General features: G+C 32.5%; 2 protein-coding genes across 2 annotated transcripts; one reads left to right on the top strand and one right to left on the bottom strand.

The window, feature by feature from the left end:
* Window positions 1–2,385: 2,385 nt before the first annotated feature.
* LOC100809002 (two-component response regulator ARR12) lies at window positions 2,386–7,435 on the bottom strand. Its single transcript, XM_003526168.5, has 6 exons — window positions 7,006–7,435; window positions 6,452–6,604; window positions 5,398–5,796; window positions 5,001–5,077; window positions 3,702–4,913; window positions 2,386–2,982 (listed from the first exon to the last, which is right to left on the bottom strand). Exons 1-6 carry the CDS (start codon window positions 7,133–7,135, stop codon window positions 2,863–2,865), a joined length of 2,091 nt encoding a protein of 696 aa, XP_003526216.1. The 5' UTR covers window positions 7,136–7,435; the 3' UTR covers window positions 2,386–2,862.
* A 13,731-nt stretch (window positions 7,436–21,166) lies between these two features.
* Window positions 21,167–21,946, top strand: LOC102659714 (uncharacterized mitochondrial protein AtMg00860-like). Its single transcript, XM_006582419.1, has 3 exons — window positions 21,167–21,191; window positions 21,393–21,468; window positions 21,592–21,946. Exons 1-3 carry the CDS (start codon window positions 21,167–21,169, stop codon window positions 21,944–21,946), a joined length of 456 nt encoding a protein of 151 aa, XP_006582482.1.
* The last annotated feature ends 1,640 nt before the right edge of the window (window positions 21,947–23,586 follow it).

A 23,586-nucleotide genomic window follows, 5' to 3' on the forward strand; every position in this document is an offset into this window, starting at 1 on the left:
AGAATATTAACAGAATAGAATTAAGCGTGTTGGAAAATGCCATAGTGTTTTAGTTGCTGAATAAATGGTTAGCAGAGCAAGTCTTCCAAGAGATGTATGTTACTGGGATATTTTCTGTTTTGTTTTTAAGAGCACTGTTATGCTTTAGCTCTATATAAATAGCAGTATCATGTTTGTAATGAGTGTGCCTCCAGTTACAAAATTCAGTCTTCTGTTTCTTAGCCTTTGTAATTTATGTTTGCTTTGTCCTTCCATATAGCAACAAAGTGACGCAAAAGGATTGCACATTTTGGACGATATTATCATTGCAAGACAAAAATAAAATTGACATTCAAGTTAAATTTTCCCCGTTCCAGCCTTCTTCAAACTGAATAATGTGATAGTGTGAGAAGATTATTTTGCTTCAATAAGCTGCACAGTTGAAAATTCCTATTGGGATTTTATCTCCTTTTATGTATAGCTGCTGAAAAGAATGTTTTGAAATCAAACCCAAGTTGATTTGTATTATATAAGTTTGGATGAAGTCAATCTGCGATATGAAGAACGCTAAGGTGGCTCAATTAGGTACAAGATATAAAGGTTTGACCAACCAAATGATCCTATATATCCTCTCTACCACAATCCTGCCTTTCCTTCGCCATTTTCACCACAGCCCTTCCTACTTCAGCACACATTATGTTCTCCCTTTCTGGTTTTCTATTATCAAGTGGGGAGAGAGAGAGAGACAGTTGAGGCGGGCCTCCAAGAGGGTCTTCTGTGTCCGAGTCCATCAGAATCGAAAGGGTGTGGCCTAATTTATGTCCTACACAAAAATTTGCTTCCTAGATGGGAAAAGGGAACTATTTTACTGGTTGCAAATCTTGTAAGTAATAACCAACTAAAGTGGTTGTCTGTAGAACTGTTAAATTCTATAATTCCTTTCTCAATTTGGTTTTTTTTTCGGTCACTTATTTTTTTTAATTTAAATTTAGTTTCCATTTCACATCAATCAGACACTATTCTCAAACCTAAATGCTAAACTTATTTCTACTGCTGACTAGTCATATATCTTTATCAATGGAATGCTGACTAATCTTATCACCTCACAAATCTTCATTTTTCCTCAGCTTTCCTGCTTCCTATCTGTCTGCTTTCCTGCTCGGCCTTTTATTTGAGATTATGTGGAAGACAAATAACAGACTAACCTTTAGTGCTTGATCTTCTCGTAAGTAACATAAAATGTACATATCATTAATCCTTGGCTTAAATACTTGTGTATCTTGCACGGATGATTTTTTTTTTAGTGAATTGCATGGATAATTGTTTGATTCAAAAGAAAATAAAGATGAAAGGTTATTTTATTTGTAAAGGGGGAATTCAAAGTAGTTGCTAATTCTAGCCGTTGGTTTATTTATGAGAAATTCTTATATTCGTCCCTTTTGCTGCATTAGGTTGTGGTTTGTCTAAGGATATCGGTAAGTTATTTTAATGTCTCCTTGTTTATTTCACTGTCTTTGTGGAGATCATAAGGATATACACATTTGAAAGAAACCAGATAAAGAGGTCTTCACGAGAAAGTAAGGATAAAATTAAACGTAATATGTGTGATATTACGAAAGCGAGCCTATAGATTCTTAAGTACATTTGCTAGGGTGGCTTTAGAATTTCAGTTGTGGGAGAAAATGGCCATTTCATTCTAATAGTAATATAATGTATTTGTTTTTTCCTACAATATTAAGTAAATTATTTAACACGTCAAAGAAGCGTTTTTTTTTCTTTCATTAAAACAAAAACATTTTTATTATTTTTAATTTTTCACTTATATAAATTAATTTCACCTTCCGAAATCATTATTAATTTTCAAAATTAATTTTATTAAAATGTAACACAATTTATAAACTGACATTCACAACCTTTGTGGTCACTCCAATAGTCCAATTCCTCAAGCCATGCCTTATGAAGTATTCTGATAGCAGCGGCATTGACGTGACAATTGGCATAAAATAGAAATCACGAGCATAAGTGATTTTATCCTTTTATCATTCTCTTAACTTTTCTAGGTAAATATTGATTTTAAAAAAAAAAATGTCATATCTGAACATTACATTGAGGCGGGTCTTATGCTGTCAAGTGCCAATTTCTGTTTTCCTTTATCTAGAAAAAAAAATAATTCCTTTATCGCTAACAGTTTATTTTAAATATTAAAGTATGTAGTTATTGATTAATAATTAATAATTCCCTGTAGTTAACTTCACAAATCACAATTATAAGCTTATTTATACATTTTAATTTCTAAAATCATCTTACTTGAAACGAATCAAATACTAAAGAAGTTTGTTATCTTGCATGCCATACAAACTGCTACGTCAATAAATAATATTGAATGTGTAATTTTAATAGACAACATTTCCAAGCATAAAAGGGGGAATTCGTGTTTATTGTCATTCAACTTAATCACTATAATCTTGTTTATGGATCCCTAACATTTAAATTTGCAATCCCTGATCTCTCTCAAGCTGCCACACCTACACCAAGCATCAAGGCATGAAAAAGACACAGGGTTCAAGTGGATCCCATTTGTGTGATGGGCTCCACCAGGACCTTGTGTCTCTCTCCTCGCTGCAAGTGTGGCTGTGACAGAAGATCTAGGTCCAATTTGAAGGCCAACATATCTAAGGAGATTAAACAAAGTGATCAATAACACTCCATATTGCATTGCTGGACTCAAGGCAAGGACAACAATGCATTTGTTTAAAAAATAGAAAGCCCTTAGTGGAACAAACCTAGAGAACAAAGTAATCTGGAGAAGCTAAATCCTATAGTAACTACGAGAAGACAAAAGCTAAAGCCCTTAAAACACGATGAAAACTACAAAAAAATTCATCAGCGAGGATGCATGATATTCTGGAATGTGCTGCTAAACCTGCTATCACATCGAGATAACCCACCAGAGTAATTATTGCAAATGAGGTTTCCATCCAATAATTTCATCTTATCATTTTCCTGCATGGCATGAACATGGTACTGGATGAGCATGGGAAGAAAATATTTATAAAAGGTGCAAGATGAAATGCCCAAACGATCAATAAACACACTATAATACTAGACCATAAGTCAAATGCTAAAATAACAAGCTATATATTCTATAGACAAGTTATTTTACCAATCCAAGATAGACAAATAAGATGTTTTTAGCCAATATGAAAGTTCAAAAGGATGGTGGAAGTTGCTGTTGTTATTTGGCAGATCTACCACAATGGACATTAATGAAATATATGCACATAAATTTTAGCACGCAAGGAAACAGAATTTCACCAATTTAAATCTTCAAATATCAACGCTTAGAATGTAACAATTCAAGTCTTTTGTGGTGTACAGGACAAATATAACAACGCTTACATACGTATATCACTCTCAAAAGCCACTGATTGTACTTCTACTATCTAATAAAAGGAGAATGACATACAGCGAGGCCAGGGAGTGAAAATTATGATTGGTGGGGATGGTATCAGCCTAATTCAAAAGATTCACATATGCAGTGATTGTATCTAAATGAAAGCAACAAAACAGATAGATCACCAGGTGATTGTATCAAAATTTTAAATGGTTTAAACTTTAAAGCCATTAAGCATGTGAGTGCTTACTGAAGCCAATATGTTAAAAAGAAGTCATACAGAAACATATATGGGAAAACCCTCAGTATATTGAATAAATGTTATTACCTGTTTCATCATTGAACTGACCAAGTCTTCCAGTGAACCAAGATTATTAGAGAAATGACTTTGTTGAGATTTCGGTAGGTTCATGATATTCCCCTGATGTTGTTTCGATAAGGCCTCGTCAGTTAACTCCACAAATCCCTCATGCTTCATTTGTAAGGGATCACAATAATTAAAGTCCAAGTTTCTGTGTAAGGCTGAGTTCATTGCTGCATGGCCAGCTGGAACAGCAGCACCATTGACTGGAGTCAGTGAGTTTATTGACAAAATATTTGAATGGTGAGTAGCATCCTGATTATTGTCATGCCACCCTTGATATGGCACATTACTGCTTATATGCCCAGGTCTGTTGGTAAAAGTCACTCCTTCAGAGTGCATATCTGTCATTGAATCATAGGATTGCCTGGACAGTGAAGTGATGGACGCACCACTTAGATTCCCACCTTGCAAGGGTACAGAAGCCATGTTATCTGTAGGAGGTATATTAGTCTGTCCAAAACATTCACTTGGAGGGTAAGAGTTTGTCTGGATCACAGATGGCTGCACAGTACTTGCCCAATTATCACTATATCTACCTTGATCCAGCAAAGACAAAGAAAATTCTGAATGTTGAGAGGCTACTGAAGAAGATAAAGTTTCAATTCTTACACTCCCTTGTGTGCCTTGAGGGCGTGGTTCCAACATCAAGGCATTGTTTGAGAAACTCACATCTGGAGTGTGAGAGCCAGAGTTGGTTATTTTTGGTCTTGGATCTGGGAGTTTATTCGAGATGGGAAAAGTTGTTTTGGCATCAAAAACAGTAGTCAGGTTTTGAACAGACATAACACCCTTATTGTTTTGCAGTTGATCAAGCCCTACAGATACTGTCATTCCATGAACACCATTCTGATTAGCAGGAACAATGGCTGACTGGAACTTAAGATTATCATTGGTGTTTTTTAAATTTTGTGATTGACTCAATTGAAGTACTCCAGAAGGAAATCCATGCACATTTAAACCAGCAGGAGTATTCAATCTATTAATTATCCCACTAGGTGGAAAGGATCTGAAAGCATTGTTATGAAGCTGTCCAGAACCACTTATTGATTGTATATGTCCAACCCCGCTCACAGAATTCATTCTCAAATAGGATGGATCGGCACCCCCTAAGGCCACCACCATATTGGTTTGTTGGTTAGCCACACAGCTAATTCTTTTCAGATAAAGCCTATACTTCTGCAGCCAATTCATAAAGCAGAAACACTCCGTGAATGAAAAGGTATAAGTTACATTAAATTAAAGCATAAAAGACTAGAAAAATGCCTGAAGATGGCTTGCCACATTCTCCCTTGTAAGCTTTTCAACATTCATCAAATCGAGAATTTTTTTAGGTACAGCCTCTGCCAGCAAAAGAACAATATCATGAAGCTCAAAGTCATATCAGTAAAGGAAAATTACGTGGCATGGCATAAAATTGGAATAATTGTGACATTACATTTATCCAAAGTGTCGCTTAAAATAAGGAATAGTAATTGAGAAAGTCATCATAATAATTCTGAATATATGTATGTTCTGAACATTGATTGATAATGCTAACATCTAACCAGATATTAAAAAATCTTGATTATAAAAAATAAGAACAACAATTTGAATAAGCTCGTGAAGAAATTGATAAAAGTTATAACAATTGTTTTATACTGTAGAAGAGTGAAGAACATACTGTCAATGCCTAGCTGATTAACGGCAGCAACAAATTTGCGGTGCAGCTCCACAGACCAAACAACCCGAGGCTTCTTCTGGGCTGATGGGTCGTCATTGTCATGATCATTCTCCTGCTCCTCATCTTCGTCTTCATCTTGATCCTTCCTTTTCTTAGTCAGCTTCTCATTGTGATCAGAATTTCCTGTTCCTGATGACCCTAGTCCATTGCTACTGTTTGAAGTAGGTTTGTCTATGTTGCGGGTTTTGTTCTTCTCCTTTGAGTCAAACTTCTTCCTCCTGATTACATGCTGCCAAATGTTCTTGAGCTCCTCCATTCTTACAGGTTTCAGCAGATAATCACAGGCCCCATGAGAAATCCCCTTCATCACCAGCTTCGTATCACCATTTGCAGATAACACTGAAATCAAACATTTTATAACATCAAAGGTTCACCAAACAATCATTGAAACACATAAATAACTCAAACCAGCCTTCGCAAATAAGTTTATTTGCGTATCACATTTTCATATTTATCAAAACCAATTATGAAACTTAAACAAATTCAATTGTAGGAGTGGACTATTGTTATACTCCCTCTGGACTCATATATAAGCAAAAAAGTTGTTTTGTATCTTGGACTCAAATACAAGCAAATCTAACTAATTTCACCCCTATTTAATGATATCATTCCTAAAACACCCTTCATTTAACTGCAACTCTATTTTCTAGGACTCTATTTTATGCATGATATCAAGTTTCAATGAGGGACATTTTAGGAAAAACCTTATTTGTTACTTGAGATTAGTAAAATTAAATGATTTCAACTAACTTTCTAAATCAGTGAGAAAGTAGTTATTTTTACTTATATGAGTCTAGAAGGAATACATAAACATACTACACTTGAACATTTAAGAAAAGAACATTTGAAAACTCATTATTTGATATCTAAATTCCTTAACTTGAGAGTCAATAATCGATAATTATATCATTAATCATTAATGAGAGTCAAAATGAAGAAAAGGTAAAGATGAACTACCGAAGGTCGCATATATCCATACAAGATCCAGACTTACTTATGACAGGAAGATCCATCTCAAGTCCCACTAGCTCAAGCAGCTTAAATCCATCCATGTCTGGCATGTGCACATCACTAATTACCAGGTCAAACTTGTCTTTGTGTTCTCTCAACAGCGCCAACGCCTTTATTGCTTGATTAGTCGTGGTTGCTGCAACCCCACATCCACAATAACTAACATAAATATCATTCTGAAAGAGCAAATTGGCACAATACACATACACAACATAAAACAATTGCAAAATGTTCATAAAAAGAAAAAAAAAATTGTCGCAAATAAATATTCAGATCCTGCGTTGAAATCCAACTCATAACAGACATTAAAAAAAAAACAATATGCAACCTATAACAGAAACTTCCCTACCAAGAATTTCATTAATAAAAGTTTTTTTTTTTTTTTGCTCAGCTTCATCAATAAAAGTATATCCATGTTAAAACATTAGGAACAAAAGAATTTGAAACAGAACACCAAAATCTAAAAGAAAGAAGAAAGCACAAACCAAAACCCCAAATCATAACAATAAAGCAAAATCAAGAGTAGAAGATGCAAACCATGATATTGACATCTTCGGAGGAGAGTTTCCAGAACCAATAAGCAAGTGGGATCATCGTCGACGGCGAGAACACGCATTCCGACGGGAAACTCGTCGCCGGAATCATTCATTTTCTTCTCTACGGTCATTTTCTTCTTCAATCTTTACACACACTTGTGAACTTTGTATTGTGGGTCTGAAAACCAAAACCCAGAAGCTATGAAACAAAGGAAACACGGAAAACAATAAGGAAAGATTTTTTTTTGTTTATTTTGTGAGGAAAAAATAGTAAGTTTTGAGGAGAATGTGAATGAATAAATGCAAGGAAGGAGCGAAAAAGTTGGTGTCTTTTTGTGCTTATGTGTGTGTCAGCGTGCAACAATAGAACGCGAAAGTGATGGAATCTGTGACTGTATATGGACTGAGAGAGCTATTATTGTGGGTTCCTGTTCCTAATCCATTATGGTGGGGTGCGGTGGGAAGTGAAGTGGGTGTGTTCATGCAAATTGAATTAATTAAATTGTCTTTTACTCCAAACTCATTTACCAAAACATCAAAGTTTATTCAAACTACAAAATTCTCAAAGTTTTTGCCTTCAAATCTTAGTGTCGTGTCTTGTAATTTTTTGGCTAATTTTTACTAATTTTTTGTTTCTAATTTTTAAGATTATTCTATATCTAATTTTATCGCAAACCCACAATATTTAGATTAAACACAACAATTTAGTTTTTCAAATAAATTAAGACTAAATATAAAAAAATGCTTAAATTTAAAATGTTATTTTTTATTAAATATTCATTTCCCTTATTTATTTAATTAAGTAATGCTCATATATCTTATATAAAATAACATATGGCACCTGTAAAATTTGTTTCATAACCATTTATCCTACAACTTTTTTATGTGTAGTTGTCAAAAAAAATAATATTTAAAGATTTACAATCATTTACAGAATTAGACTCCCTTAATTTTACCCTGTAATTTATGAAAAAATTGTAATATTTGTATGTTGTATATTTTTACTTCTTTTAATTTAATACTTGAATCATGTATAATGTTAAAGAAATGTCGAAATTTTGAAGAGTTTTTTTTCTCTACAATAACAAAAGTAAAACTTTTGTACAAGTTACACAATTTCTCAATCATTAAGAGGATCCTAATATTATCCCTCACCAATAGACCTTAATTTTAATAACATGATATTTGATAAGATATTTTAATTTATTTTATTAGTTGAAAAATATGTTTAATCGCTTGATAAATAATTTTTTAAGTAATTTTTAATGTTTTTTATATGTTATTTGAAGTAGTGATTTTTAAAATATTAATTTTTAGTTTTTAACTTTTAACTTTTTATAGTTATTCTTTTTTGTTGTTGAACATTTATTAAATTTTCTATTTAAGGTAAACTTTTATTTTTTTTATCTTTTATGTAATTTTATATTTTTTTAACTACTTTGACCAATAATTTTATCAAACGCTTATGACTCATTAACTAATTTTTTAACTTTCAATGAATTTTATCAAGCATAATTTAAAAAAAATTCAATACCATCTCAAAGCACGTGAGCATTTTTAAAAAATCAGAAGAAATAAAAGTGCCATTTAAAAATAACTAAGAGAAGGTCAGTGCCATTTTTCCCCAAATATATTTATAGCACTAGTCTTAATCAAAATCTTATAGTGAAGCCAAATCTCAAGATTTGTGAGAAAAACATGCGCGTTGTCATCACGCGCTCAAAAAAAAAAAACGAATCCTATCAGAATATTTCTCATTCAATGGACATTGGCCGGTGCTCGGATAGAAATTGTCTTTAATTGATCGAGACATTTTGGCTTTTTCGGTATAAATATTATTAATTTGTTATAGTTTTTAATTTTTTATAATATATTACTATAAAATTAAGAATAGTTTTAAAATTTGAATTCAAATGAGAATAATTGACTGTTAATTTTTTTTCAATAATATTTTCATAAATCGTAAAAAATTAACAGAAATTAATAAATAATTCATTTTTAGTATTAATATAATTAAGTTGGCTTATTGATTTCTGATTAAGTTTTTAATTTAAAATCAAGTATCATCCACTAATAGTCATTTAAGGGTCCAATTTTACTATAGTTTTTTGAAATAAAGGTTGAGAACATAATTTACAATAATTGAATCAATTGGTTACCTCCCTTGGTGCATGTTTGTATTAAAATTTGTAAATTTATGTTTGCAAAAGTATTCTATGATTTACTTATCTAAGATTAAGTTTTTAGAAAAAAGTTTACTCTCAAATATATTTTTAAAATACTTCCACCTAAAATTTAAACATACCCTTACACGGTTTTAGCCATTAAAAGTGAGTTAATAGGAATACAATTAAGTAATTCATATAAGATTATAGATTTAAAACTTATACCCTTACGCAGTTTAGAGGCAAAGAGATTAATTAATGCAGTCAAAATTTCAACGGATAAGCAAATATGCACTTAACAGTGAACTATTGCATTTAAAACTGTTTTGAATACCCCTCTCCCCGCAACAAAATAAAACAAAGAAAGAAGGATTACTTGACGTTAATGCATCTACAGATTTACTTTCCTCTTCTTTCTATTAATTATATAGAAACATTATAATTCTGTTCATGTCACTTTTCTTTTCTTTACATTAATCATACACATATTAGAATTCTGTTCATAACGAGAGAACAATCAGAGTCAAGACGACAATTTTTCTCTTTGAAAGTTGTCCGTAATTTCCTCCTCGAGATTTCCTTGTACATGATCTGCATTTTGGTCAAAGTCGCTAGTTTTTAATGCAAGAATCAAATTTGTCTTTCAAAACCATTTGAATTAAATGACGAAAAATTAGTTGAAATTTAAAAATTAAAATTTGCTAAAAAAAGTTATTTGAATTTTAAAAAATTTAGGAAAATTAATTATTGTTTTTTTCCTTTCAATTTTTAAGAATTGAACTCAAATAATAAGAATTTATAATAACTCACACATGTTATAGAAATAATAAAGAAAATTTAACTTAATTGATTGAATATGATGTAAAGATTATTATAAATTCTGTATTATTTATTTTATTCTTATTGATAAAAAAATATGATATAAAAATAGAAAAATATCAAGAAGAGAAATGAAGAAATTAACGAAAATAGATGATAAATAATACAGTGGAATTTACCTTTTTTAAAAATTATTTTCACCTTATTGTTTTTCTTTAAAGTCCAAGCACATTAATTTATCGTTTAATTGTATTTTTTTTTACTTTTTTAGCAAGTTTTAATTCCAACAAATTAATCAATCTTATTTTATCCTAATTTTTAAAATAAAACTTACAAATTTTAGCTTTTGTCATTGAACTTGTGTGACATGTTGACATAACATAAAAGTTGGTGGTAAAATTCATCAAAGAGTAAAAAAGCTAGAGGTAAAATTCATCAAAAAATTTAAAAGTGGAGTAAATTTTATGAATAGGTAAACAAAGGGTATCAGAATTACAATTAGGTCAGAACTACACGATAAAATTTACAAGTATTTTCAAAAAGTTTAATTAAAATATGTTAAATTATTTTGTTGGAGGTAAAATTTATAAAAAAAATAAAAATAAAAAGTTGAAAGTAAAGAATGGAACTAAGCCTGTGTTGTTTTCATCCGTTAGTAGAGACTAGAGAGTGTTACATGTACGCTTTTTGCTGTAGAGATGCAATCGGCTAAAAATAGATGGCGTGAGGGGCAATCGATCAAGCTCTGTGACTTGTATGATAGAGAAAAATGCTATATTGCATGGAAAATAAGACATTGAAAAATAAGATTGGAGTGATACTAAAAATGCTTATACATGTGAGCAGATGGTTTGTGTATTTTTTGGTTAGAAATTGTTGTTGACTCAAAGGATTTTCTATATAATACAAATTATGTTAAATAATAAATATAACGAGATTTTATACACTATTTGAGTTATTTTTTCCGTTTATTATTTGTTCTCATTTTATGCATTTTACTAGTATTACAATTTTTCTATTTTTGGATTTTTTTTTCTTCTAATTTTATTGTTTGATAATCTATTCATTTTGTAAGTTCTCATTACGTTGTTCTAATTAATACAAAATAATTAATTGCAATTTAAGCTATTAAATTCACGACAATTTAAAAGTTAGGAAGCAAAATATACGAAAAAGGTTTGGCAAAATATGTAAAAAAATATAATTTAATTTTCTTCCTATATTAAGTGTCATGTCAAAGGTCTTGCGTAATGTTATGTTATTATTACATATCAATGATCAACTTGTGACATCAACAATCAATAATTTATATTAATATTAGCTAACTAACATGAGAATAAAATATACAAAATTTAGAATGATGATATGATATACAGATAAAATAATTAAGTGAAATATTATCAAAAAATTAAGTGACAAAATTTACAAAATCATAAAAAATAAAGAACGAATTATGCAATCAAACTTAAACTTTCCTTATGGTTGGAGTTATAACTTCAAAGGATTTTTCGTGTATAATTCAATAGTTTATATATTCACGAGCAAAACACAACACTTTTTGTGCGAGTACATTGTAAAAGCCAGCACGGACGTAACTATGACTGAAAGAGACACATAGACAATCACTTATAAAGTGAGGGTATTGGTGGAGAAAGATAGATACTCCATCATCAACAATGATAGCCTAATGCAAACAACACTATTTCTTAGTTAACTAATCATCTCTTGATATTGCTCACTCCACTGTTGGTTGTTTTACCTTTGCCCCTTAGTGTGCACAAAAAACTTGGGCATATAGTATATGACTGTGTTTGTTTTATGGATAATTTTTTAGTCTTAAAAATATTATTTATAAGAATAAATTATGAAAATGCTATTTTTGGATATTTAATAAAAAAAATGATTGATTAAATATAAAATTAATTGAGAATATTTTTTACATTTCTAAAAATAATTAAGACATGTTTAGTTAAATTATTTTTTCTTTGAAATATATTATAATTACTAAAATATCCTTATTATGTTACATATGTTATTTTTTCATAAAATAAAATTTTTTATTATAAGATCAACAAATGACAAATAAATTATACATAAAATATTATATATCTCATGTTCTAACGTTACCAATAAATTACTGTAGGTAAAATTTATGAAATTAGTGGTATATAAAAATTGACATGTGAACGAAAATTTTGAAAATGAAAAAAACATAAAAATGTAAATTAAAAAATTATTAATAGGAGACTGTGATAGTGGATAGGAAGGGAATATATGTGCTTTTTTACTTGCAAAAAATATTTATGTTCCATAGAAATAAATATTATCCACTCTCGGGAGTAAATATTGGTTGAAGTTAAAGATTATTGATTGTGCAAGTAAAAAGTAAAATCAAGTTTAATTATTTTATATGTTATAATAAACATAAAATTATTTTTTTCTCTAATGTATTTTTGAGACTAAAAAATCTACCATAAAACAAATCATACAATGGTTTACAAATAGATTGAAGAAGTTATATAATTAGCCGATATTGATGTTTCCTTTTATTTACGATCATGTAAGACTTTCAATCATACTGCTGCCCCCTTTTTTTTTCATTGGAGGAGATTAACCCAACTACAAATTAACAAAACCATTACTACTTGTATATTTAATCCTTGCACCAATAGACACACAAAAAGTAACATTAAAAGTAGCAGATCAGATCAATGAAGATGAGGATAATCTTAGCAAGTAATCGAAACCAAATTTGGCCTTAAGCTTTAATTACACTTTCCACTACAAACTCTTAATTAATCATAACCTTAGCCCACCAAAGGGTAATGTTTTTCTCACTCAGTTTGTCCAATGTCGTCTTTTCTTATCCTTTTTTTATACCTATATATGTATTATACTAGTATATCTTATCATACCCCTTTTTTATTATAATTTTTTTAAAAGTAAAAGTAACTTTATTCTGATCAAAATCATACATCAGATGAGTGAATATATAATAATCAGCGAACTATGTACATAGATAGGCTAGCAAAGTGTTGAACTGCCTGCCAAAAACAAAAGGTTGCTGGCAAAAAAGGAGAATTCATTATAGCAAGACATTATATAAAACTTTCACTTATCTCGAAATTTATATATATAAGAGAGAGAGAGAGAGTTGAGCTTTCGGAACTTGCTGGCAAAACATGTTGAAGAGTCCACGACAACAAATACTGATAAAAAAAATAGAAAAATTGAATAGAAAGTAACTTCATTTTAGTTGGCTCCTTAAATCACATGTTAAAAGATCTTCACGCATTTTATGCATCCGAACATGACCAATAGGAATTAATTTATGACTCCAAAGAAGCATAACTGGCTGTCCACTAATATTCAAAAGGGTTTTAACAATGCATGATAGCCTCTAGTTTATATAATATCTAAATCTTTAAGATTCATTCTTGGCACAAAATCTTTAGATTCTTTGCTTTTTAAATACACATGTCTTCCTCTTGGCAATGTCAATTTTTTTATTCATTTATTTTTGTAACACTAACTTGCTTAATTAAATTAATGTTTATGCGTGCTCGGGTTTAGTTAATAAGTCTGTCTCCTGTGTGGAACAATACACGTATATACGTGTTAAAATGATATCATCTTGGATCATGAAACCATAACAACATGGATAGCTAGCTTGCTTATAGCTATAATATCTCAGAAAAAAGCCACAACAATACTATCCCCTTGCAATTTTTAATTTATTTATTTAAATAAAAAAGATCCCAAATGGATCAATATAGTCGATGACAAGCATTGCAAAGCTAAGCTTCGTTTTCCACTACTAGCGGCTACTTCAACAGCGATTAAATTCTGGTCTAAATGTGATGCAATGCAGCTCACAACTTTTTTCTTTTAAAAAAAAATCAGAAGTATCTTGCATTAGAAATAATCTTGTTCCAACTAAATAAAATTATTATAAATGATAAAATTTTCTTTCAAAATATTTAACTAACGGATATTTGAGATTTGAGATTTGAACTCAAAAAGACTAATTAAGTTGTAATAACTCCATGTGAATTGATCGCTCAATGATACTAACAAGTGACAACTATATTTTAAAACATCTTTGGCCATACAACCCACTCCTTCGGTATTGGCTTTTACTTTGTATGATAATTTTGACCACGATTCACACTAGGGTAAATGTAGCAAAGTATGAGTCTGGATCCTTCAGCTGTGTCAGTCTATTATGCAATAACATGCGGGAGTAATCTTCATGCCTCCTCTTGTCTTGAAATGTTGCTCTACGGATTTGGTCCAATTTTTTCTCAGGGGTTATAAATATAGACAGTTTTTACTTTTTAGATTGCAAATCTCATTTCACTTGTAATATGGGTCCAGAAAAGAGGAAAACTCTTGGGAGAATAACTAGGTGACTACTGACTGGCATTTGGTCTATATATATTGTAAATATTTTTTATAATATAAATCAATCAAATGATAATTACGGCTTTCTAGAAATGAGATAATTTCAAATAAACTGGGATTGGATTTCAATGGAGTGGTCGTCAAGATTAAATCATATTTATAAGCATTAATGTCTCTTTTGATTCATCAAATTTCATAATTGTTTCAATTTTGTAAGTTTTAAATGTTTAATTTTGGTAGTTTTATACTTTTTTTTTTTGCATAAATTATCAGTATCTTTATTTTATTTTTTAAAAAAATAAAGCACACTAGAAACTTTTGGCACAATTGACACCATCGACCCACAAAGCTCTCTTTCTCTATACCGGAATTCTTCAATGTTAATTACTCCTCTCTTGCCAATCTCTATTGCATATATTTCGTCACTTTCCCAACCCCAATTCCTTCATTTGAAACACTTCCATAAGAGCCTAGAAGCTCGAAGCACCAACATTGAACATTGTTGTGGACTGTGGAAACCTCCGCAAAAGTGTTGCTCACATTCTTCTGCGACATGGTGCTGATGCGGCGGACTCCGTCTACAACACAAACTCATTTGCGGCTTCTACCACTCTACATACACTTAGCCTTGATTTGGTGAACCGTCGCGACTTCTCGAATCCACGAGGACAGTGGTGCGATGACGATGTCGATGTCGATGTCGATGTCGATGTTGTGCGACGACGAGCTTTATGGCCAGCACTAATGGAAGTTCCTCCGTCACCACCGCCCCTTCATGGCCATCATTGGATCTCTCTAACCCCTTTGCCTTTTCCTATTCTTTGTTTATCTCAAAGATTGAATTTTTCTGTTGCGGTGTTCTCAAAATCTAGTTTTTCCCTTGATGGGCTTTGGGGATTTTGGTAGATTTGGGGTTGTAATGATTCTTTTGATTCTCTAGATCTAGTTTGATTGATAATTTGTTGTGTTTGTGGAAAGTTGTTGAAGATCTGGGTTTTGAACTACGAGGGTCATCGTTAAATTTTTTTTAGTGATTTATTTTTTAAAATAAAATAAAGATAATAACGATTTTAAACCTTTACTATTTTACAATTATTTTAAAATTTAAAAATTGACAAGAGTGCTATCTTTTGTTATGGAAAATGGAAAAAATATAAAAATAAACTTTTAAGAACATAAAATATCAAAATTAATCGTTTAAAACTTAATATATTAAAGCAAAATAAGTGTGAAACTTAATCTAAACGTGACATTAGTCTTATTTATAATAATTTGTAATTGATTGATTTGTAGTATAAAAATATTTACAAGATATTAAAACTAAACTCTTAATACTTATTGACAAGTTAGTCCCTTTCAAACTTTTTTAGAATAATATATCCTAATTAAACTTGTTCAGCTGCTCAATTTCTTGGAGCACAAAAACTGTTTAGGCCCATGCTTAATATTGAGAAGCCCAATAGTAAATATGGCTAATTAAATCTATGTGCTCAATAGGTGGATGTGCTGAAGCAAATGAATCAATTAAGTGCGTTGTAGCAAAGCCCAAAAACATTCTAAAAAGAAGTTGCACCGAATGTGTTTATTCGAGCTTTAGACTTCCTTACTCCAACTTGAATTTTCAGTATGCATACTTCAAGTGGATGCCCAGGTAAACACATTAAAAATTAGATTAAACATTGGAAAATATACGAGCATTGAAAAAAAAAGGCTTCCATGATGAAAATTTGTTATTTCTCACTAAATAAATTCTAAGATGATTTTTAATAGAAAGGCTAAAATGAAATGAAACATAACGTTACTTGAATTTTATATTTGATGCTTTTTAAGAAATAAATTGGAACAAAACATGTGATTAAAAAAATAACATATTTTATTTCCATTAAAAAGAATTGAATTCCGTTTTGTTCACATGTCAAAAGTTAAGCAAGTACTTCCTCGAGAATTTCATTATGCTTCCATTCTATCTGTTATTTCGTTATCTTGTTTTCAATTAATAGTAACACATTTTGTTCAAAAAAGAAGCTTTAATAATAACACATGAAAAAATGATAATGAATAAAAATATAATTATTTGAAAGAGAAACTTTTGATAGTTTCTTTATTTATTTAAAAGAGCAAAGGAATCAAGCCATTTAATAAAAGAAATTATCAGATCATCACAAGTTCATAGTCTTGATCGACCTTTTCCGGTTGACATGTAATTGAATTTTTTAATTTCCAAGAAAATAAATAGCATTCAATTATATGTCATATTGAGATTAATTGAAATCATGGTGATCTTGATCATGTAATAATTTGTCATACCTTTAGTCTTGTGACTGTCTTGTAAGCCACTAACTTTCTGTTTGCCTTTGTCCGCAGGCAATTCAACTTTTTCAAAATCTGTTTATCAACTTGCTTCAATAAAATCCATCCACATAGTCAAAATCATACGATCATAAATAGCTCAACTACATGCATAGAACAAACTGGGCTCTTGAAGAATGACTTTTGGACGTGTGTGAATGGGGACCTGGGGACGAGAAGATGTAGAGAGAGAGAGAGAATAAATTAGGTAAAAATAAAAGAGGCCCATATCAAAAGAAAGAAAGGACGAGATCTTATTATTGGCGAAAATTGTGAACACGATCGATCGATCATAGGATTTACTATAACTCGAGTACTTGACCATGAATGAAGGCCACGCCATGTTTTGATTTGTCGTGACATTTTGTCATCATCTAAGTGTGTTTGTGTCGAGAGAGAAAGCACTTTAAGCGTCATCGATTATTTGATTTGAGTGTGTGGGAGACTAAGAAGAGAAGAGAGGAAAGCAAGTAGCTAGCTAGCATTAAAGTTGTCATCTTTCGAGTACTTTGATATGGGGATGGATCGGAACATTGATGTGTTATTCTCTCTTTTGGGAGGCTTTTGGATGTGGAATAGTTTGGATGACAGACAGAGAAATCTCCAAAAGAGATTTGGTTCCATGCATTTATTAGACAACTAACGATACTAAAATGGAATCATAGACTGGTAGAAGTTGTTTGTCCAATGAGAATGAATGATTACTTTATATTCCCAAACTCACTCATTATCCTTTCAGGTGGGTTATTAGCACTTTGATAATCAGTTGTCAAAAAATGACTTGTGATCGTGGTAAAAATGATTACTAATAGTTACATATGCAAAAGCCAGAGTTATATATAGCTAACCCAAAATAACATTACTTTGGACATTTAATCCGCTTAAATTGTTAGTTAGTTAATAACAGTGAAACTTGAAACAAATACCACTATATATCAAAATTCAAATGCATCAGAGGGACTCCACATCAACTTTCCCTTTCAATAGTCGACCATTTGTCCCTTCTGGCATGCATATGCCTCAGGATTTTTCTTCCCTTGTATCTATTTTTCCTCTTCTCCAAATTTTTTATTACCAGCGGGTCAAGATATAATATGTTTGAAAGTAAACCAGAATAGGGAAAGTGTGAAACATTGCTTTGCAGAACAGTATATTCTATTTTTGTGAAAGGGTAAAATATTGTTTTCTACTAATTTTTACACTATCATTGTTAAAGTATGTTTTAGATAAAATAAAATAAAAAACATGGTACGTACTAATTGCATAATCAACTTCATTGAAAGACCTGAGAGCTTGAAAAGATCACATCTTTAAAGTTGAATGCAATTAATTTAATTTAAACCATTAAACATGGTTAGAATATGTATCTAAATTAACAATGACTAATGACGAGTTCTTGTTTGAATCTCACATTTATCTTATTTGCATTACAAGCCGAATTATATGACTCCTTAAACAAGAAAGAGTTCACTCGCCGCACTAGAAATTTAGCTTTGATTTTGTGATCTTGTAAAAGTGTGAAATGCCGTTTCAAATTTTAAACAAATACGCATACGCTATACATAAAGTGGTCCATGGTATCAAGCTGTGCCTTTCAAGTTTTAACCTGAAACTAGAGATGCAGACGGAGCACAAAAGGCCAAAGTGGGGGAAAAAAATTCTCCAAATCAGAGACGCAAAGGGACGGTGTAACAACAAATGGGGTCACGGTGCCCTGATTGATAGACTTTCAAGTACGAAGGGAAGTTTGTTTGGTGATGACTTTGGTCTCCATGACAATGTTTGGCTTTGTGTCCTATATGACATTATTAACTTTACTTTTCTTTTGAACCCGCGTGTGATTGAATGAATCACGTAACAATCTTCTTCTGCATGCTCCTTGTTGCACCCAAATGCCAACTCCAAACGGTACCTTAATGTTGGTCTCCAAGATCAGCTATAATCCCAAAATATGTGTCTACACGAGTGTTGGAGTACAAAGTATAAAGTTGCATATTAATAAAAAAAAAATAGATGGAGTATCATATAAGTGAAAAATATCAACAAATATAATTTCCTAAGATTTTGGATTGAAATTAAGTAACAAGTTCACTTATGTAATTTGTTCGATGTTTCATTGATGAAAATCTCTTTTCTTTTTCGTTTATCCTCCTAGTTTGCACAACAATACACGAGCATATGACATAGATGAGGGAGTTAAATGCAATGAAGGAAAATAGGGAAGACATGTTCTGGGTCAAGTCAGCTAAAGGGGACCCACATGGAGAAAAAGTGAATAATGTTGTTAGCATTGGTTCGAAAATGATGGGGCAAAGGAAAGGAATGAGGAATCGCATGACTAGCACCAAGCTGAGGGACTGCGTACGCAATTGAGCTAGTATATAAAGAATAATTGATAGTATTGTTTTTTTTATGCAAGTTGTGAGAGTTATCTCGATTCTATTCTCTCCCTCATACTTTCTTGGTCCCAGAATTTGCATCTGTGTAATTTCCTTTCAGAACTCTAGCTGGAAGTGAGTCTTAATTTCAGTCAATATATGTACTCTTCTCCGTCTCTTCATTTTTGCACATTACATTTGGTGCTTTCATCTCGCCATGGCAGAGAATACCCGGACGAAGGAGCTCACTGTCGATGTCAAGCGCAATGTTGACATTATCCAGAAGATGTACAATGATTTCCATGAGCAGATTGACAAAATGGAAGTCGCGAACGCATCTCGATTTGCATGAATGGAAGCGATGCAGACAGAGACAGACAACAAATTTACTCAAATCCACAATGCGTTTGATCTGCTTCTGAACCAAAGCCCTAAGAAATCTTCCCACGATGATAGTAACTTAAGCAAACAATCATTTCGAGTGAGGAACATTAAACTCGAATTCCCTCGTTTCAATGACAAAAATGTCTTGGAATGGATATTTCGTGCGAAACAATTTTTTGATTATTATGGTACACTAGACCTGGATCAATTAACCATTGCTTCTGTGCACTTGGACAAGGAAGTAGTCCCTTGGTTCCAGATGATGCAGCGCTCTCACCCATTTCACTCTTGGGTCGAGTTCACTCGCGCCTTAGAGCTGGATTTTGGACCTTCCATTTATGAGTGTCCAAGAGCTACATTATTCAAATTAAGTCAGACTGGTACTGTAGCTGATTATTATCTGCAATTTACCTCATTAGCTAACAGAGTTTATGGCTTGAGTAATGATGCATTGATAGACTATTTCATTAGTGATTTAATTCCTGAGATCAGACGAGAGGTGATGATTCACTCACCTATTTCTATTGTTAAAGTTGTGTCCCTTGCTAAAGTTTATGAAGAAAAATATACATCCACCATTACACCACAAAAATTCACCTCATCCAATTATTACAACCACAGAGCACCCTTCAATTCAAATAAGCTAGAAAATAACCACAAAACCAATCCTACTCCTATACTCCAAACCCCACCAACACGACCCATCAACCCTGCTCAATGAAACCCAAACATCAAAAGAATTTCCCCAGCTGAAATGCAACTGAGAAGAGAAAAAGGTCTATGTTATTGGTGTGATGACCAATTTTCTCTAACCCATAAATGTCCCAACCGTTAAATGATGATGCTACAATTTGATGACCTTGAAGAGGATGCCCAACCTGAACCAGAAAAAACCCAACTAGATATGACCTACACTGAACCTGACCTAGCCACAAATGACCACCATCTTTCTTTGAATGCAATGAAAGGGACCGATAGCATAGGTATTTTGCGATTCACAGGCCAAATTGGGCAAATCCGTGTACAAGTCTTAGTTGATGGAGGAAGTTCAAATAATTTTTTACAACCCCGAATTGCTGAATTTCTTAAACTCCCAGTGGAACCAGGTCCTTGTTTTAAAGTTTTGGTGGGAAATGGTCAATCTATGACCGCTGAGGGAGTGGTCCCTAATTTGTCCATCATATTACAAGGACATGAGTTGATAGTACCTGTATTCTTATTGCCTGTGGCAGGAGCTGACATTATTTTGGGATCTTCATGGTTGGCTACTTTAGGCCCACATGTGGCAGACTATGCAGCTTCGACACTAAAATTTTTCTACAAAGGAAAATTTGTGACATTACAAGGAGAAAAAGGCACACCACCTAAACTGGCTCAATTCAATCATTATAGAAGGATGCAAAATACTAATGCTATTGCTGATTCATTTACCGTTCAACTATTTCAGTTCCACACTAAGGATGATGTTTTGAAAGATTTACCATAACATATAGCCTCAAAGATTGCCCTGTTGCTGCACACTTACAGTTCAGTGTTCCAAACTCCAACATCATTACCACCTCTTAGAAGTTAGAATCATGTTATTCCACTTTTGGAGGGTACGCAGCCAGCCAAAGTCAAATCGTACAGATATCCTCATAGCCAGAAAGAACAAATTGAAAAGATGGTGCATGAAATGCTAGACCAAGGTATTATACAACCTAGTACTAGTCCTTTTTCTTCACCCATTGTACTGATGAAAAAGAAAGATGGTAATTGGAGGTTTTGTACTGATTATAGGGCCTTAAATGTTGTGACAATAAAGGATAGTTTTCCTATGCCAATTGTTGATGAATTACTAGATGAGTTATTCGGTGCAATTTTTTTTTCAAAACTGGACTTATGATCAGGTTACCATCAGATTTTGGTACAACCTGAAGAGCGGCACAAAACAGCTTTTAGGACACATCATGGACACTATGAATGGTTAGTCATGCCCTTTGGATTAACCAATGCCCCAACAACTTTTCAGAATTTAATGAATCAAATTTCTCATGATGCCTTGAGAAAATATGTGCTAGTTTTCTTTGATGATATCCTTACATACAGCTTTACTTGGCCGGAACATTTGACACATTTGGAAAATGTGCTACGAGTCCTTCAACAACATGTATTGTTTGTGAAGTTGTCCAAGTGTTCACTTAGAGTATTGGAAATTGAATACTTGGGACACATAGTTTTCGGACAAGGAGTATCTATGGATAGTAGTAAGGTTCAAGCAATCTGTGAGTGGCCACCACCCACAAATGTGACACAATTAAGAGGATTTCTAGGTCTCATAGGATACTATAGGTGTTTCATCAAAGCATATGCCAAAATTGCAGCCCCTTTGACTCTATTATTCAAGAAAGATGGTTATTTATGGACTGAGGAAACTGAAACAGCATTCCTTAGACTCAAATAAGCTATGATGACAACACTTGTCCTGGGGTTACCTAATTTCCAACAGCCCTTTATCTTAGAAACGAATGCATCAGGGATTGGTATAGGTGCAGTGTTACATCAAAATGGTCACCCAATTACCTGTTTCTCCAAAAAACTTGCACCACACACTTAAAAGAAGTCTGCTTATTTTAGAGAGATGTTGGCCATGGCAGAAGCAATTTCTAAGTTCAGACACATATTTACTGGGCCATAGATTTATTATCAGAACTGATCAGAAAAGTTTGAGAAACTTAATGGATCAAAGTTTGCAAACCCCAGAGCAACAAGAATGGCTACATAGATTTTTGGGATATGATTTCACAATAAAGTATAAGCCAGAAAAGACAATTTGGCAGTTTATGCCCTCTCTAGAGTAATGTCATTATCATGGTCTGAGCCTGAGCATTCCATTGTCAGAAAATTGAAAGAAGCACTACAGAGAGATCCCAAGTTACAAGTTATTATGCACCAATGTGTGGAGCAACCCTTATTGCATCCCTATTACTCAGTGAAAGGTGAATTATTATATTGGAAAAACAGAATTGGTGTTCCTAAGGATGTGGACCTGATACAATAACTCTTATAGGAATTTCATAGCTCACCAATTGGGGGACATTCCGGGTTAACAAGAACTTTGGCAAGGGTGACACAACAGTTTCACTAGCCAGATCTGAAGCATGATGTGCAACAATTTGTTCAATCTTGTGCAATTTGTCAACAGGCAAAACCGTTACATACCAAACCTACTAGACTGCTGCAACCACTGCCTATACCATCTCTTGTATGGGAGGATATAGCAATGGATTTTATCACTGGCCTACCAAATTCGTATGGCTTCAATACTATTCTAGTAGTAGTAGATCGTTTATCAAAATATGGTCATTTCATAGCACTCAAAGGGGATTACACGAGCAGGTCTGTAGTTGAGTTATTCATGACTCATGTGGTTAAATTACATGGCATGCCTAAGTCAATAGTGTCTGAAAGGGATAAGGTTTTTACTAGCAATTTCTGGAGGAACTTATTTCAATTGCAAGGTACCACATTGGCCATGGAGATGTTTCTCAGGTGTTTGGAGATGTTTCTCAGGTGTTTCACTTTTCACAATCCAAAAGCTTGGTACAAGGCTTTAAATTGGGCAGAGTTTTGGTACAACAGATCATTTCACACCAGCATTGGTATGACACCATTTAAAGCATTATATGGGAGAGATCCACCTGCTTTGACTCGATACAATCCACAGGCATCAAACCCTGTTACTCTACAGGAACAATTGATCAACAGGGATAACATTTTACAACAATTGAAACAACATTTGGAAAGAGCTCAAGTATACATGAAGAACCAAGTTGACAAGAAGAGAACTGATGTGTCCTTCGCAATGGGAGATTTAGTTCTAGTGAAGCTCCAACCATATAGGCAACACTCTGTCACTTTGAGAAGAAATCAAAAGTTGGGAATGAGATATTTTGGGCCATTTCCTGTTGTGGCCAAAATAGGTAGCGTGGCTTACATGTTACAACTACCTAATGTAGCCAAAATACATCCAGTTTTTCACATCACTCAGTTGAAGTCTTTCAAAGGAATTCCACAAGAATAGTACATGCCTTTACCTCTAAC

This window comes from Glycine max, chromosome 6 (assembly GCF_000004515.6).
Source record: "Glycine max cultivar Williams 82 chromosome 6, Glycine_max_v4.0, whole genome shotgun sequence".
Lineage (NCBI taxonomy): Eukaryota > Viridiplantae > Streptophyta > Magnoliopsida > Fabales > Fabaceae > Glycine > Glycine max.

What these genes read in the sequence shown, in the direction of transcription:
- LOC100809002 (XM_003526168.5), bottom strand. Translation starts at nt 7,135, where the DNA reads ATGACCGTAGAGAAGAAAATGAATGATTCCGGCGACGAGTTTCCCGTC. An exon ending in CCGAAGATGTCAATATCATG is followed by an intron (nt 6,605 to 7,005) that starts GTTTGCATCTTC and finishes GTGGGGTTGCAG; the next exon opens with CAACCACGACTAATCAAGCA. An exon ending in TAATCAGCTAGGCATTGACA is followed by an intron (nt 5,078 to 5,397) that starts GTATGTTCTTCA and finishes TTTTGCTGGCAG; the next exon opens with AGGCTGTACCTAAAAAAATT.
- LOC102659714 (XM_006582419.1), top strand. Translation starts at nt 21,167, where the DNA reads ATGGTGCATGAAATGCTAGACCAAG. An exon ending in GCATGAAATGCTAGACCAAG is followed by an intron (nt 21,192 to 21,392) that starts GTATTATACAAC and finishes ACTTATGATCAG; the next exon opens with GTTACCATCAGATTTTGGTA. An exon ending in CATCATGGACACTATGAATG is followed by an intron (nt 21,469 to 21,591) that starts GTTAGTCATGCC and finishes CCTTACATACAG; the next exon opens with CTTTACTTGGCCGGAACATT.